This window comes from Podarcis melisellensis (genome assembly GCF_964234715.1).
Source record: "Podarcis melisellensis genome assembly, chromosome: 2".
NCBI classification, from domain to species: domain Eukaryota; kingdom Metazoa; phylum Chordata; class Lepidosauria; order Squamata; family Lacertidae; genus Podarcis; species Podarcis melisellensis.
The window spans coordinates 79,627,640-79,643,096 of record NC_138529.1 but is presented as its reverse complement, the minus strand read 5'-3'; the positions used below and the strand labels follow the sequence as shown (position 1 = coordinate 79,643,096).

At 41.9% G+C, this 15,457-nt stretch overlaps 1 protein-coding gene across 1 annotated transcript; it reads left to right on the top strand.

Annotated features, from left to right (window-relative positions):
* Nucleotides 1-683: 683 nt before the first annotated feature.
* Nucleotides 684-14,329, top strand: LOC309362644 (parapinopsin-like; the record flags this gene model as incomplete). Its single annotated transcript, XM_081898351.1, has 4 exons — nucleotides 684-1,011; nucleotides 9,410-9,738; nucleotides 11,643-11,885; nucleotides 14,156-14,329. The coding sequence occupies 4 exons, from the start codon at nucleotides 684-686 to the stop codon at nucleotides 14,291-14,293; spliced, it is 1,038 nt and encodes a 345-aa protein (XP_081754477.1). The 3' UTR covers nucleotides 14,294-14,329.
* Nucleotides 14,330-15,457: the final 1,128 nt, after the last annotated feature.

The following is a 15,457-nucleotide window of genomic DNA, read 5'->3' as shown; positions in this document are numbered from 1 at the left end:
GCACACACATGTTGAAAAGTGATGGTTTTGTGCCATGGCAAATCCACAGCAGAAGCTGTTTGCTTGCCAAGGCCTTCACTAGTATACTGAGGTTCTTTTCTGAGAGTAAATAAATTCCGAGCCAATTTATGTTGTCAGGGGTACCATCTGCAGAGAGAGTGAAGAGAGAGTTTCGGGAATGAAACGGAAAGGTCTATAATCTTCGTTCTGTCCCCTTTCATTCTGACTTTCCAGTTGACATGGGGAACCCAGGTGGAAAGATTCACTCAGCATGTCAGGGAGGGAAAAACCATAATTGATTATTCCTATTAAGGAAACTGCTTTCCCAAATGCATTTAGATTGCACAGGTTCATTCTTAAAATGAATTATGCACTCCACTGCCCTAGGAAAAATAAAAAGTTCTGTGCAAGACATATTTCTCTGCTGCAGTAATTATGATGAGTGTAGTGCTAGATTAATTAGAAAATGAATGATGAGGGGAGAATTATGATCAAAGAAATCCGGATCTAAGGATTTGCTTTAAATGTTGTGTAATCCATGGAATATCATGCCTTGTATTTCTTGAAACATCAAACGAGAAGGGGTTTCATATCTAGAGAAAAGAATGACTGGAGACTGACAGGTAGCACAACGCAAAAAAGCTCAAATAGTATTTTATCTCAGCTTGGTGTCTTAACAACAAATGGATTCTTTGGACACCAATCCCTTGTCAGTGAATGTCAGCACAGGAAGAGTGGTCTTGATGCCTCGTATTGGTTACACTATAATTGCAATTATCATGGCAATATCTTGCACTTTATCAGTAATTCTAAATACAACCGTTATTGCAGTAACTATAAAATACAGACAGCTTCGTCAGCCAATTAACTATTCCCTGGTCAATTTAGCCATAGCAGACCTTGGAGCAGCCTTGTTGGGAGGAACTCTGAATGTAGAAACAAATGCTGTTGGGTATTACAACCTGGGTAGAGTTGGCTGTGTCACCGAAGGCTTTTCTATGGCATTTTTTGGTGAGTACTTGTCTAAAACTGATTTGTTGTATCATAAGTTAGAAAGGAGCCAGATGCCAAAATGTTTAAAGTTAGCACAAGCAACTAAATTTTCTTTGCATGGTAGGAAGAGCAACAGATTTCTGTAAGACTCCTAGCTGTGCTAGCATTTCAACAATGCTGGTCTCTTATTTATTTTTCTCCCTATTGCAGCAAATATGCTTACAGTTTTAATATGTGTGTGTTTTAATATCATGCATTTTTTATCACAATCTTTTTAGCAGGTAGAGTTATGTCTTAAAAATAAAATTACATCTCTCTTAGCTTTGCATAGGTGCAAAATCAGGGGGTAGAAATGGAGCAAATTGGACCTTTGTTTCTGACTTTGCTATCAGTAATGCAGTTAGGTAATTTTAAATAGTCTTTGGTGGTAATGTCACTTCAAAATGTGCTGCATTTGGGAGCCCTCCTGCTGATTCTCCTGTGGGGGTGCCCTGAACCTCTGCCCCAAAATATTGCCTCTGTTTGCCATTCAATCGGTTGGTATTTAACTGTAGGAAGTTAAATAAGCCTCCATTGCTTCTCTGGGTGCACCACCTATCAAATAGAAATAGCTTTTGACTTTACAGTATGTACCATATGTATGCCAATTATTTTACAAACCATTTATTATGGAATAGTGTTGGAGTATTAACAACCTAGCGCTAGTGCTGCAGAAAAAGGGAGGATTGTTGCTCCTTAGCTTTCACTATGTCCAGCAGCAGCTGTAGGGCTGTGGATATGATGGCAAGTGCACCTCTTCAAGCCACCTCTACTTCAGGATTGCTTTGCCTGTAGGTTTGTTTCCTTCTCTGTCCTCACTTCTCCTTTAATCAAGCCCTGTCTTCCCTCCATCTTTTAAAAATAACAACACTTAGAAATTAGGCAGCGTTTCCCCTAAAAGCTCAAAGCCCTTCGCATACTGTCTTTCAGTACATTTTAAATGTGCTGAAGATAAAGACGATATATGATGAATTAGTTAAGGAATAAACACTCATAAAGTTTCATTTTTAAAAATTATAACATGTCACATATTATTATCCAGAGGCGTAGGAAGGGAGGGCGGGGGGAGGACCGCCCTGGGTGTCATACCTGAGGGGGGGTGACATTCGGTGCGCCGCCCACCCGCGACTCCCAAGCGTACCCCGAGCCATCAGGGGAAGGGGGGAGCTGCGCCGCTTTGCCTTCATTTTGACAGCTCGGGGGAGGCTTGGGAGTTGCGTGTGGGCAACACGCTGAATGTCACCCCCGGGTGAGCCACCCGCCTGCAACTCCCAAGACTACCCCGAGCCGTCGATGGGGGAGAGATTGACAAAAAAAAATCCCGCACCAGGTACCACCTGACCTTGCTAGGTAAAGGTAAAGGGACCCCTGACCATTAGGTCCAGTCGTGACCAACTCTGGGGTTGCGGCGCTCATCTCGCTTTATTGGCTGAGGGAGCTGGTGTACGGCTTCCGGGTCATGTGGCCAGCATGACTAAGCTGCTTCTGGTGAACCACAGCAGCGCACGAAAACGCCGTTTACCTTCCCACCGGAGCAGTACTTATTTATCTACTTGCACTTTGATGTGCTTTTGAACTGCTAGGTTGGCAGGAGCAGGGACTGACTGAGCAATGGGAGCTCACCCCGTTGCGGGGATTCGAACCACCGACCTTCTGATTGGCAAGTCCTAGGCTCTGTGGTTTAACCCACAGTGCCACCTACTACGCCTCTGTTATTATCCTCATGTTTCATGGGATGGGGTTTTTTGCTGAGGATAATAATAGAGACCCCTGAGTGAGTCCATTGCTAAGATTTGATCCAGGGACTTCCTGGCTCATACTACATGCTCTTAACAATGGCAAAACAAAGCAATGACAAGAGAATAGAATATGCTCAGGAAACATACATGTTCACATTTTTATGTTAAATCTTTACTAATCAAGATACTGTACTGGCATGTTTTTAAAATGCTGTGCTCCTTCTAAAAACATTTTCCTGAGATGAAATGTCATCTACTACACTATCAAAAATTCTATGCCCTTTGCCAAAGAACTCAGCTGAAATAATTGCCAACCTATAAAGCACATATACTGTTAGTTGTTGCAATACCAAGGGCTATTGCTAAAAAATAAATAAAAAATCAAGGGTTAGTCAACATATAAAAGAGTTTTTTCACAATAGAGAAGCATTTCTTGAGAACAGTTGTGACAGAAATTTGGCTCCAGGCAAGCAAATCAAAAATAGCAGCTTCAGTGTGTTTCAGAAAAGAAATGGGTTTTTATAGTGATGCTCAAAATGTTTTTCTAAAAAAGCTCCTGACATGTAAAAGCATGAGGTGTCACTCTCTTGGATGGAAGTGCAGTGACCCAAACATGGGGAGGGAGTTGTTCTAACAAAGCATTTCTAAAGAGCCTATTTCTTCAGTGAAGATTATGAAATGAAGTTAGCCTTGTAAACTCCCTCTGAAAACAGAGGCATGATTCCCAACGCTAGGGCTTCAGAATGAGGGCCCACCAAGGAATCTAACTCCCTGTTCTTTCTTAACCTTCTTTCATGGATGCACTGTGTACCAGCAAACCCCCAGAGGGCCAGGCACTCAAATGATGGCTAATAATAATAAGAATAATTTATTTATATGCCACCCATCTGCCTGGGTTACAAAGTGCAAAGGCTGGCGACCTTTTTCTGTTAAGGGTCACATTCCCGCGGTAGGTGGAGCCAGGATCTTTGATGAGCACAGCGAGAGACAAACGTGTCCTGGATTAACTTATAGAGATCACCATTCTCCAGTTTTCACCATGGCTCTCTCATATTAGAATTCCCAATCCTATGCAGGTCTTTTCAGGTGTAAGCTCCTCCAAGTTTTCTGGTGGCATGGTTTGGTTGGTTTTTTTCAGTTAAAGCACATGTAACACATGTAAAACTAATATAGCTACTATTCAAGAAAGCCAGAGAAGGAAATTCATTTCCTCTTCACACGCGCGCGCGCGCACACACACACACACACACACACAGAGAGAGAGAGCGCGCGCGCAGAAATCTATCAATTTGCTCTTTCCCGCCAAGCCATACAACCAGAGTTACTTATTTATTAAAAATCAATTAAATAAAACATTTCCCCTTCCAATTGTTCAGAAACTACTTTGAAACGAAAGGGGAGGACCACTTTTAAAAACAAGGGAAAAACTAGAGGGAGGAAAAGGGGGCAAGCCAGGAGAAATACAACAGGAAGGAACTCTAGTGGAATGGAAGAATGGGGCACCATTCAAGAATGAAGTTAGGGGCTTCACAGGATTGCCCACGTAAAGTCCAAGCCACTTCAACTGCATTCCCAAGCCACCAATGAGGTCCCATGCTGTTCCCAGGCCCTTTTGTATTGCAATTTTAAAAAGCTAAGCAGCAATTGAAGCTTCAGCTGTCCACCATAAATGGCATAATATTATAACATAAGAATAGTTTCGTCCCATATAGTTCAGTAATGCTGTTACATTTGTTAATAGCTCTTGGTGTACCCAAAATGCCTTGGGTGGTACATATCAAGTTTCTCGTTTGCCCGAGAATGCAAACTGAGCAACCCTCACTTCCAAACCACTATTACGCACACATACAGAATGGAAGAGGAGGCGAGAACCTTAGAAGCCAAACTACTTATTTATATAATGTTCCACAAAAGGCCCTTATATACTGTCCTCATATTATATTAAAATCGGACATGTTGTCCTTTCCACTCTTGTACTAAGCTGTCATTTACACTAGGGGTATATTGATCCCTGTGAAGCTTTCTAAAATCACGCCGCCCCCCCCCCCTCCACCACATAAAAAAAGATTAATGATACAAGGTTGTCTCTGCAAATAGAAATGTGCAACTGACCCTAGTAGGCATCATTTGCACTTCTGCAATGTCAATCCTAGACAACTCCCGCCCGCCCCATTTCATTTATTGCATTTATGTATATCCCACCGTTTCTCTCAAGGAGCTCAAAGTGGCGTACATTGTTTCCCCCATTCCCAATTAATCCTCACAACGGGTAGATTAGACTGAGAGGCAGTGACTGATCCAAAGTCACCCAGTGAGCTTCATAGCTGAGTGGGGGTATGAAGCTTGGTCTCCCAGGTTCTAGTCCAACACTCTAACCACTGCACCACATGCACCACACTGGATTTCTATACAACACATTCTCTGTAGGGCTGTTCTTGACAACTATTAAAAGTCAGAGTGCTTTTCATCATATATTTATTTTGAGTTTATTTCTAGGCGCTGGTGTGACAGAAAGCCCTACATGGCTTAGGCCAAGTGTATTATTCTTGACTATACCATCTGTCTTTGTGCCCGGTTTATACCAGTGTAGTGTTGTATATCATTGAGCTTGGAGTGGACAAGTTCATTGGGTGACTTAGGGCCAGTCACAGTGGCCTACTTTACACTGAAGTAAATTTGTGTTTAGGCCAGGCTTCCTCAACCTCTGTCCTCCAGATGTTTTGAGACTACAATTCCCATCATCCCTGACCACTGGTCCTGCTAGCTAGGGATCATGGGAGTTTTAGGCCAAAAACATCTGGAGGGCCGCGGTTGAGGAAGCCTGGTTTAGGCTATGCAACTTTACATGGCTGGCGTTCTCCCAGATTCCGACACTGTCAGGGCTGAGCTGTATGCAGCTGTCAGAGCACAGGAATAGGGAGCCAGGATTGTGCAAAGGAATTGGAGCGGGGAGCCCAAGCCTGGAGCCCAAGCCAAAGAACTCTTCCAAATGCCTCATAGCTAGGAAATCCATTGTTGCTCAGGCAGACAACCAGCTTAAACCCTGCTGCGGGGGGGGGGGGGAGAGTAATAGTGTCATTCCTTCTCCCCCTCTGCTGCAATGATATTTAAGGGGTGGGAGTGGGGAGAGAATGAGTGAATGGGGTTTCAATATAAAACAGGCATATAGGATGCCTGCAAACTGCCTATTTAAAGGGACCCAGCTCACTTTTAAATCCATACAGCATTTTATGTACATTACAACAAAACTACTTTTTTCTCATCTATCCCCCACAATGCACATTTCCTTTTTATATGCACCCGGCATCCTTTCTTTAAAAAATCAATCTTCATTGCCATTTCTAAGCTTGCCACACTGTCTATTTTTATGATGCAGTAATTAAAACGTGGCTCAGTATTCATGGGATGGCTTAACAAGACATTTTATAATCTCATCAGTTCTTTTACTTGCATCCCATTGTTCAGCCTAGGAGCTCAACTTCATATGGGCTGTCCTTAGAGAACTCTAATTTTTATAGCACTTACTGGTGAATGAAAATTGCACTGTTTTCAACACTTTTCTTCCTGGTGCATTAAGAGATGACAGTTGAACTGAGATGAAGTATCAATAAGAAATTACACTTTACTAGCTGCAGTTAGTTGCTTGGAATACAAAGCTTTATATCTGACTAAGGAGTGAAGCCAGTATTTATCAATAAAATAAAAGTGGGCAAATAAAAACACTGAATGCAGCACAATTACAAATCTCTGAGGATAGTTTCCTAAAGCCGGCATCTTGATAGGAACAATCCTAAAGTGCATGTAGCCTGTTTCACTCTGGCTAGCCAGATTTCCCCAGGAAGGTCAATAGCCAAACATGAAGGCAACAGCTCTGCTCTGATGTTTCTCCACTCCCTACCCCAGGAACTAGCATTTACTGGCCCATAGATGAGCCATCTTTAACAGTGTGAGGAAAATGTGCACTCTCCTATCTCTTCCTCTAGGAGGAGGAGTACCATATTTTGTTCAACCACAACTTGCTGTGTTATTTCAGCAGTGGAGGCTCATTATTTAGGGTGAATGGATCACTGTCCCAAAAACCTCAATCTGCCCTCAATCAGGCCCCACCTCCCTATCTTCTTTCTTACACCAGGTTCCACTTACAAATTGATGCTCAATAAACAGGTTGGTCTAGAAGTGACCACCATATCCCAATGTGCAGGTTCTTCATAGCTAGGGCATGCTTCCTGAATGAGCTTAAAAGCCCCCTTAGACCTTTCTGCTCAAGATGGAAAAGTCAGGGTGAAGGGGGCATGCATGCACTCATTTAGTGAATGAAGCTGATATTATATACGAGTCGGCTTTAAAAGCAGGGGTGGGGAACTGGGTCCATCCAGCAGGCCAGATCCTTATCTCTCCCATTCCACACAGGCCAAGTTTGACAGATGTGGAGCTGGTCTTCTAAAATCAAAATGATGTTGGGTAACCTGTATCTCACCCCCACCCCCACCACATGGTATGAAATCAAACTGTACAAAAGCAAAGGCAAAGCCCCATGCACTGTGATCTAACCAGAGACTCTCTTCAAATATTCTGTTGTGTGTTGATGATGAATTATTATTATTATTATTATTATTATTATTATTATTATTATTATTATTTTGTTGTTGTTGTTGTTGTTGTTGTTGTTCTGAATAAAGTGGCAAGCTATTAAAGCAAGTGATCCCAAGTTCTACTCTTATGGGTGAGGGATAAAAGTTTCTCTCTTCCACTTTTTCCACACTATACAGAATTTTAAAACTTCCTTCCTGTTCAGACTTAGCATACCTCTTCTCTACACTAAAATAGCTCCAAATGCTTTAACCTTGCAGTGTTGAGAGTTTTCTGCTCCTTTTCTTGCTCTAGAACTTCCTTCTTCAGGTAGAGTGTTAAAACTGTATGCAGTATTCCAGTGGGGTGGTACCATACATTTTTATATGGCAATATTATATTGGTGATTTTATTTTCAACTCCTTTCCTAATAATCCTTCACTCAGAATTTGATTTGTTCAGTGTTAATTTGTAATCTGACAAATGACCAGACCCAATGGGTTTTAATGGATAGTTCTAGAATGTCATATTTTAAATTTGTTGTTGTTGTTGTTTAGTCGTTTAGTCGTGTCCGACTCTTCGTGACCCCATGGACCAGAGCACGCCAGGCACCTCTGTCCTCCACTGCCTCCCGCAGTTTGGTCAAACTCATGCTGGTAACCTCGAAAACACTATCCAACCATCATTTTAAATTACTATAAATTTTTAAAAATGCTATAATTGTTTACCACCAGTATGCTCTTTGGAAAAACTGTTTTGGCTGTATCGCTAATTTATATTTATTTTGCCAGTGTTTGTACTACTTTTAGTTCTTCTCATTTTGGCAAAACTTTCTCTTTTACAGATGCCCTTTTTGCCTTTTATAGCTTTCTGGACTCTGCTTGTTAAGCATACTTGTATCTTATTGGAATTATTAGTACCTTTCTAAATTTGTTATATACATTTTATCTGTGTGTCTATATTAATGATTTTTAAATAACTATCAAGCTTGCTGAAGAAATCTAACTTCCCTGGCTCTCTCTTTTAACTAATCTACTTAACTTTGGAAGTGGGGCAACTCCATTTAAAATTAAATGTGACCAAGCTAAATTTCCTGAATGTTGCATATATTAGCACTTAGTCTGCTTCTGAGTTCTGGTAACCCCTAAGTTAGATTACTTCAACATGCTATGCATGGGACTGCCTTTAAAGACAGCAGAATTCAGTGGCCAGGTTGTAGCACCGATCCTGGCCCAATTGCACTGTCTGCCAACTAGTTTCCCGGCCCAATTAAAAGTGCTAGTTTAGAATGATAAAGCCTTAAATAGCTCAGGAGTGCAATACGTCAAGGACCAACCCGGACCCTACAATCATCATCTGAGGCCCTTCTTCATGTGCCCCCTCCACAAGAGGAATGTGGAATGGGTGTGGAATGCTCTCCCCAGGGTGGCTTGCCTGGTGCCATTATTATACATCTTTAGATGGCAGCCAAAAACATCCCTTTATGGGGATGTTGTCCCCAGGCCTTTGTCCCTTTCCATGGCCTTTTAGAAGTGAGAGAGGTGGGGAGATGTTTTCAATGTATTTCTTCCCTGGTTTTAATATACCTATGTGGCTTTTGTTTGCTGGCTTGCAAATTGCTTTGGGTTGCCTTGGGCAAGATAAAGCAATGGACAAATTTAATAAATAAGAAGTAGAAGAATCAGGGGGAGATACTGGAGTGTGGAACCTGTGACCTTCCAAATGTTGCTTGACCCCAAACTCCCACTAGCAGAAGTCAATGGCCAATGGTCAGGGGATGATTGGAGCTGTGGTACAACAGCACTTGGAGGGCCACACAGGTTCCCCATCCCTGATCCAGGAGATACTAGTTGAAAGTAATGTTGTCAATGGAAGGAAGATTTCTTGTGAAGGATGCAATTCAAAACTACAGCAGAATGTTGCAAATTCCTCATGCTGGCTCCCTAGAAAGGTAAGGATTTGAATGCATCGAGGCTCTTCAGAAATTCAACAGTACCAGTTGTGATACAGTTTGTGTAATATTCTTAATATTAAAAGGAATGAATAACATATTTCCACTTCAATTGCAGGCATTGTAGCTTTATGCACCATAGCAGTGATAGCTATAGACCGTGCGATTGTGATCGGCAAGCCTATGGGAACACTTACTTTTACCACCAGGAAAGCCATGATTGGAGTTGCTGCGTCCTGGGTCTGGTCTCTCGTTTGGAACACTCCCCCTCTTTTTGGTTGGGGAGGATACCAGATGGAAGGCGTCATGACCTCCTGTGCTCCGGACTGGTACAACAGTGACCCTATTAATGTTTCCTATATTGTCTGCTACTTTCTATTCTGCTTTACAATTCCGTTCGCTGCCATCTTGGTTTCCTATGGATATCTACTATGGACTCTGCGCCAGGTAGTACTGCATTTCGTATTATGTTTTGCTTAATTTGCTGACCTTAAAAGTGTTTTAGCACCATTAAAAAAAATTCCAGAATTAAAATGTACTGACTCATTCAAAAGACAATCTGGCCCAAGGGCTTGAGCTACATTTTAAAAAAAACAAAACTGGGTCAATATCGGCTACTTTATGTTGCATACTGTCATCATTCAAGGAATCGGAGCACATGGAATCTGAATTTAGGCAAATGTTAAACTGGTGTGCTTAGACTTCACTAAGCATGGGTGCTCATATCTTACATATTTTCCATACCAAAGCATAATTTCATTAACGATTTATCTGTGATTCAGATTCACACATAGCATTGGGGCTGCTTTTGCCACTCACAAGGGCTGTGTGCGCACACACATTAATGTGTGCAATATAAGATAATGTTAGGTGCTCCTAGATCCATCACTGTCACTGAAAGCACAGGTGTCCTCTAGTGTCCATGCATTGGCAACCTCAAATGTGTATTAGTGCAATGTGCTCTATGTGGAGCTATCCTTGCAGCTGGTGCATAATGTGGTAGTTGGGTTGCTTGTGGTGGCAAACCAGTGGCAACATATTACAACACCTTGTTTGTGGGATTTGCTCTGGCTGCCAGTCTGCTACTGAAGCAAGCACAGATTTGCTGAACAGAAACCCACACCACAGGTTAGCAGGGGAACTGGCTATGAGACAGATTACTGTATTGTATTTGGAAGGTGTTTTCAGTGCTAGTTCAAATTTTCAAAAGGTTGTAGGTTCAGTCTTCTGTGGCTTCAAGTAGGATGGGGAAAGGTTCCTGCCTGAAACCCTGGAGAGTCACTGCCAGTCCGTGTTGGCACTCCTCAGCTAGATGGAACAATGGTCTGACTTGGTATAAGGCAGCTTCTCACATTCCTGGCTTTGAAAAGTGTTTACAATTTGTTTTAAATTCACCCTCTTAACTAAACGCCAAAACAGATATTTCCCCTCACATTTATCAAGCAAACCTTCTGTGTATAACATATGAAGCACTTCTTTAAAGTCTGCTCAGATGAAAAAACAAAAACAGGCCTACAAGGAATTTATCTGTCCATCACACGGCCAGTTTCCGTGTAGCAATGGAGTTTGGTCCGTGCCTTTACTGCTTTCCTCGCTGCCACATTAGAGCGTTCAGGCCCAGACCCTGTAGCATTCCTGTATCTTGGCAAATTGCATTTCCTCTGGCGTGCCTTTTTCCATCATATGCTATGTTTAAGGGAGAACTTTGGTCACTCTGGATTTCTCATTTCTTCCCTACCTCATGGAACTTACTTTCACTGCGCTTTCCAATCTTTGGCCTCACAGCTCCTCCTTTTCCCAGCTTTTGCAGCCAAATGTCTTTTAGGTGAACTCGTAAGACTACACAGTTGCAAACATTTGGAGGCAGACAGACTGAATCAAGGGTACCCAATGTGCTACCCTCTAGATGCTGATGGACTTCAGCTCCTATCAGTCCCTGCCAGCTTGGCCAACGGTCAAGAATGATGGGAGTTGTAGTCTATAATGGCTGGAGGGGACCACATTAACTATTCCTGTTCTAAGACATCATATCAGCTCAGAACATGGATGCCACTGTCACCTTTACATGTCAGATTGCCAGTATCCATACACTTGCTTCTGCATCCCTCAAGACCTGTTCAGACTGGATATTTGCAAATTAGCAGATTATTACAAAAGCCTCCTGTTCTCTCTTTCCCAAAATAAACTTGCTCTGTAAAGGCTGACCTGAACTTCCTGCTGGCATGCAGAATAAAACATTCTTAAGCACTTCCACATGAACTGTCATCCTATTCTTTTATGTGCAATGAAATGTAATTACACTGATGTATGTCCTATTTTTGATAGGTATTGAATGTGCTATTTTTAACTAGGTTGCTAAAGTTGGAGTAGCTCAACGAGGCTCAACAACGAAAGCGGAAGCTCAAGTGTCACGGATGGTGATAGTCATGGTGATGGCATTCTTGATCTGCTGGCTTCCTTACGCAACTTTTGCCCTGGTAGTTGTGGGTAATCCTCAAATCTACATTAATCCTATTATAGCCACCATTCCTATGTACCTGGCGAAAAGCAGCACGTTCTATAATCCAATCATCTACATTTTTATGAACAAGCAGGTGAGTTTAAACTCAATATGATCTGTGGAGCATGAAAATCAAAGTATAAATATTGTATAGACTCAACATCCATTGGGAGTCTTTTTTTAAAAAAAATCCACCACCCTGCGAATTTTACTTCCAAATCCCTCTGCTCCCTCTTCTGAACTACACTGCAAAACAAAATCCGCTGCCCTGATCTTAACCCCCACCCTGCATGATATGTAGAGTATACTATACCACAAATCATCTATCTGCAGGTCTGGACTTTCCCAAGAAAATAAAATTGCTTACATTGCTTTTATATCTATTCAGGCATGCCAGCTTTCCTTGCAGGCTCACAGGGATGGTACACATTGCAAAAAGGGAAATGTTCTCTAACCAAGAATTTTGTATGTGCTTGACCTGCTTTTTAGGTTGCACAACAGATCAAACACACGTTGCTGTCTGTTCACTAGTCAGGAAGTAAATCGAGCAATACAAAACATTCTTGTGCACAAAGAATATAGCATAATGCTCTGGTGGGTTTGTCCCAAGATTGCCTTAAAGCGGCCTGCTGTATGTGCAGAATTATTTTCTATGCTGCCACCTTGTGGCTAAATGAATTCTTATTATAATGATTTATCAAGGATGCTTTTTCTGTTTTCTTCATGCACTTGTTTCAGTAACAATTATATCAACATTCAGGATTTTTTGCCCAGTTACACAAAATAAGATCCTAATCTATTATAGCATAAAAAATGCCTTTGAAACTTTCATCAGTGCATAAAAATAGTATGAATGCTTAATGTGCTTATATTAAGGTAAAGGTAAAGGTACCCCTGGCTGTACGGGCCAGTCGTGTCCGACTCTAGGGTTGTGCGCCCATCTCACTTAAGAGGCCGGGGGCCAGCGCTGTCCGGAGACACTTCCGGGTCACGTGGCCAGCGTGACGAAGCTGCTCTGGCGAGCCAGCACCAGCGCAGCACACGGAAACGCCGTTTACCTTCCCGCTATAAAGCGGTACCACTTAGGGGTGCTTTCGAACTGCTAGGTGGGCAGGAGCTGGGGCCGAAAGACGGGAGCTCACCCCACCGCGGGGATTCGAACCGCCGACCATGCGATCGGCAAGCCCTAGGCGCTGAGGTTTTACCTACAGCACAACCCACGTCCCCATATATTAATAACAAATAAAAAAACGCAACAGAGCTAGGAAGCACTAAGCCCATAGAATACAATGGTCTTAAGCATGCCTAAATCTGTGCTGGATTTAAACTTAAATATCATTTTAATAGTAAATGAGTCTTTTGACATACATACATACTTAAAGAAGATAAATACTTATTGCTTAGAAATTTATGTCATAGCATGCATAATAATATGTTGTCTTTAGAGCAGTGGTCATTTTGGGGATCACTGACCCCTTTGAGAATCTGATTGAAAGCTATGGAACCCCCTGCCTAGAAAAATGCATATAAATATATATAGGCACAAGATTTTGCATACAATTTGTTTTATGACATGGAGGAGGTGGCTTTATTTTTTGCAGCCATTTAATGGACCCCTATGAAGCCACCGGTGGAAAAAACCCTACTTTAGAGAAAGAGGGAAAATACCCTATTCTAGCTGTTAATATGCAGGAAGAATCTGTTTTCTAAACTGCTGGCATGCAAAAACTATGTGCTAAATCCCAAATCAATTTTGCTTTTTGTTCTGGTTTGTTTTTAAAACTTGTGGTTTTCTCTTCCCGCCTCCGCCCCCATAAATCAATTACCTCTTCTGAACGTTTCCTTCATCCTTTTTATCTCAATGCCTCCTGTCCTTATCTCAGAGGCAGATTTTGGGGAGCACAACTGTTTCCGCTGCACTGGGCACTGACCCTCCATGTCTCAGGCTGCTGTTTAAGGCATAGGAGCAGGGCCAGGGATTTCACAGTGGCAACCCTAGTTGTATGAGGTGGGTTGTAACATACCAAACATACTGTGCCAGTGGGGTTCCAGTCTCTCTTCTCCCTCCCCCCCCCCCCCCCGCAATCTGCTTCAGAGGGTTTACCCCATCCCTCCAGAGCTGATATTCGAGGATGCAAGGGGAGGAGTGGCAGAAAGGAACAGGGAAAGAAGAGGAAATTTAATTATGCACATGGCAGCCCCTTCTACCCGTAGAGCTGCAATGTTGGATACAGTCTTTACGTGTCTCACAGCAGTACACACACACAAACACACACATATATATATGTGTGTGTTTGTGTACATGAATGACGTATAATCAAATGTGGCATGAGCCAAAAGTAAATTTGTACTTTTCATTTCCAGTTCCGCGATTGTCTCGTTAGGTGTCTCCTGTGTGGAAAAAATCCATGTGCTTCCAATCAAGTGGATGAAACTGATCTAGAAGTTTCTACTGTTGCCCCTGCTTCCTCTTCAAGATGCGGCAAAGTTTCTCCACAGTAGAACACAATTCAATATATGTATTTTTATTGACTTAGAGTAGAGCGCTCTGCATGTTTCCTCAGAAGTAAGTCCCACTGGGTTTAGTGAGGCTTACCCCTCTATATGTGTGTTTTAGCACTGGAGCTCTTGTTATCCTCTTTTTCTTTCTTTTCCAGTTATTGTCTAATGCAAAATCTGAAAGCCTGACAACTCTTTCTTGGCCTTTGAGTCTTTTTGTGAAAGGTGGTTTTATGGTGTATAAAACATCCTGCAAATAATCACTATGTTTGGTAGTATTTATTAATATATTTAATATCTCATTTACACTTTAAGGCACCTGAGGTAGCATCCAGCAGTTAAAAATAAAATTGGAAAAAATAACAATAAAATACAAATACAAAGACTCCACAGCAGTTAAATGTTAAAAAGCAATAATCAAGAACAAACACAAATGAAATGCATGCATAAATCAAATGCAAATTAGGAATCAAATCAAATGCAAACAGTAAAAGCCCATAGGGCGTGAGAGAAACAATTAACTGAAGTTCAAAAGAATAAAGTTGTTCTAAGTCGCTGGTGGAAAACAATGAGAGGGAGCAAGACTATACAGATGGCCACATCCCACTATCTCACTAGCTGGGAATAGAAAGCAGTATCTACTGCAATGATTTCAAAAGGCCCTATAAATATCAATTTATCAGCAGTTGTATCTTCTGTTCTCCAGTCCCTGTATACTGGAGAGATAAGAAGATGAGCTTGCTTGATCAAGCCATTGACCCATCTAGGCCTGCATCGTGTTCTCACAGAGGTCAACCAGATGCCTATGGGAAGCCTTCAAGCTAGACTTGAGCACAACAGCACTCTACCTTCTTTTTAGTTGTTGAGGCTTAGGGCCACGAAAGTAGGAATGGAAAGTTATGCTTTTGCAGCAGATCAATCTGCTGTTAAAATGATCAGCAACAGATAACAAATGAAATTGTGGGTGGTTTTCTTCTTAATGAGATGTAGAATTAGGTGCACCTTTTAGATAGATTCACAATGCATTTGTAGACAGAGCCTATACTCATCTTTGTGGGCTGCAAACCACCACCACTCAGCTTAAGCAGCAATTACGCTTAGAAATAAACTTCTATCGACACGAATATCCTTTTTCCTAAGCTTAAATGCTGCATGGGGAGCAGGAAC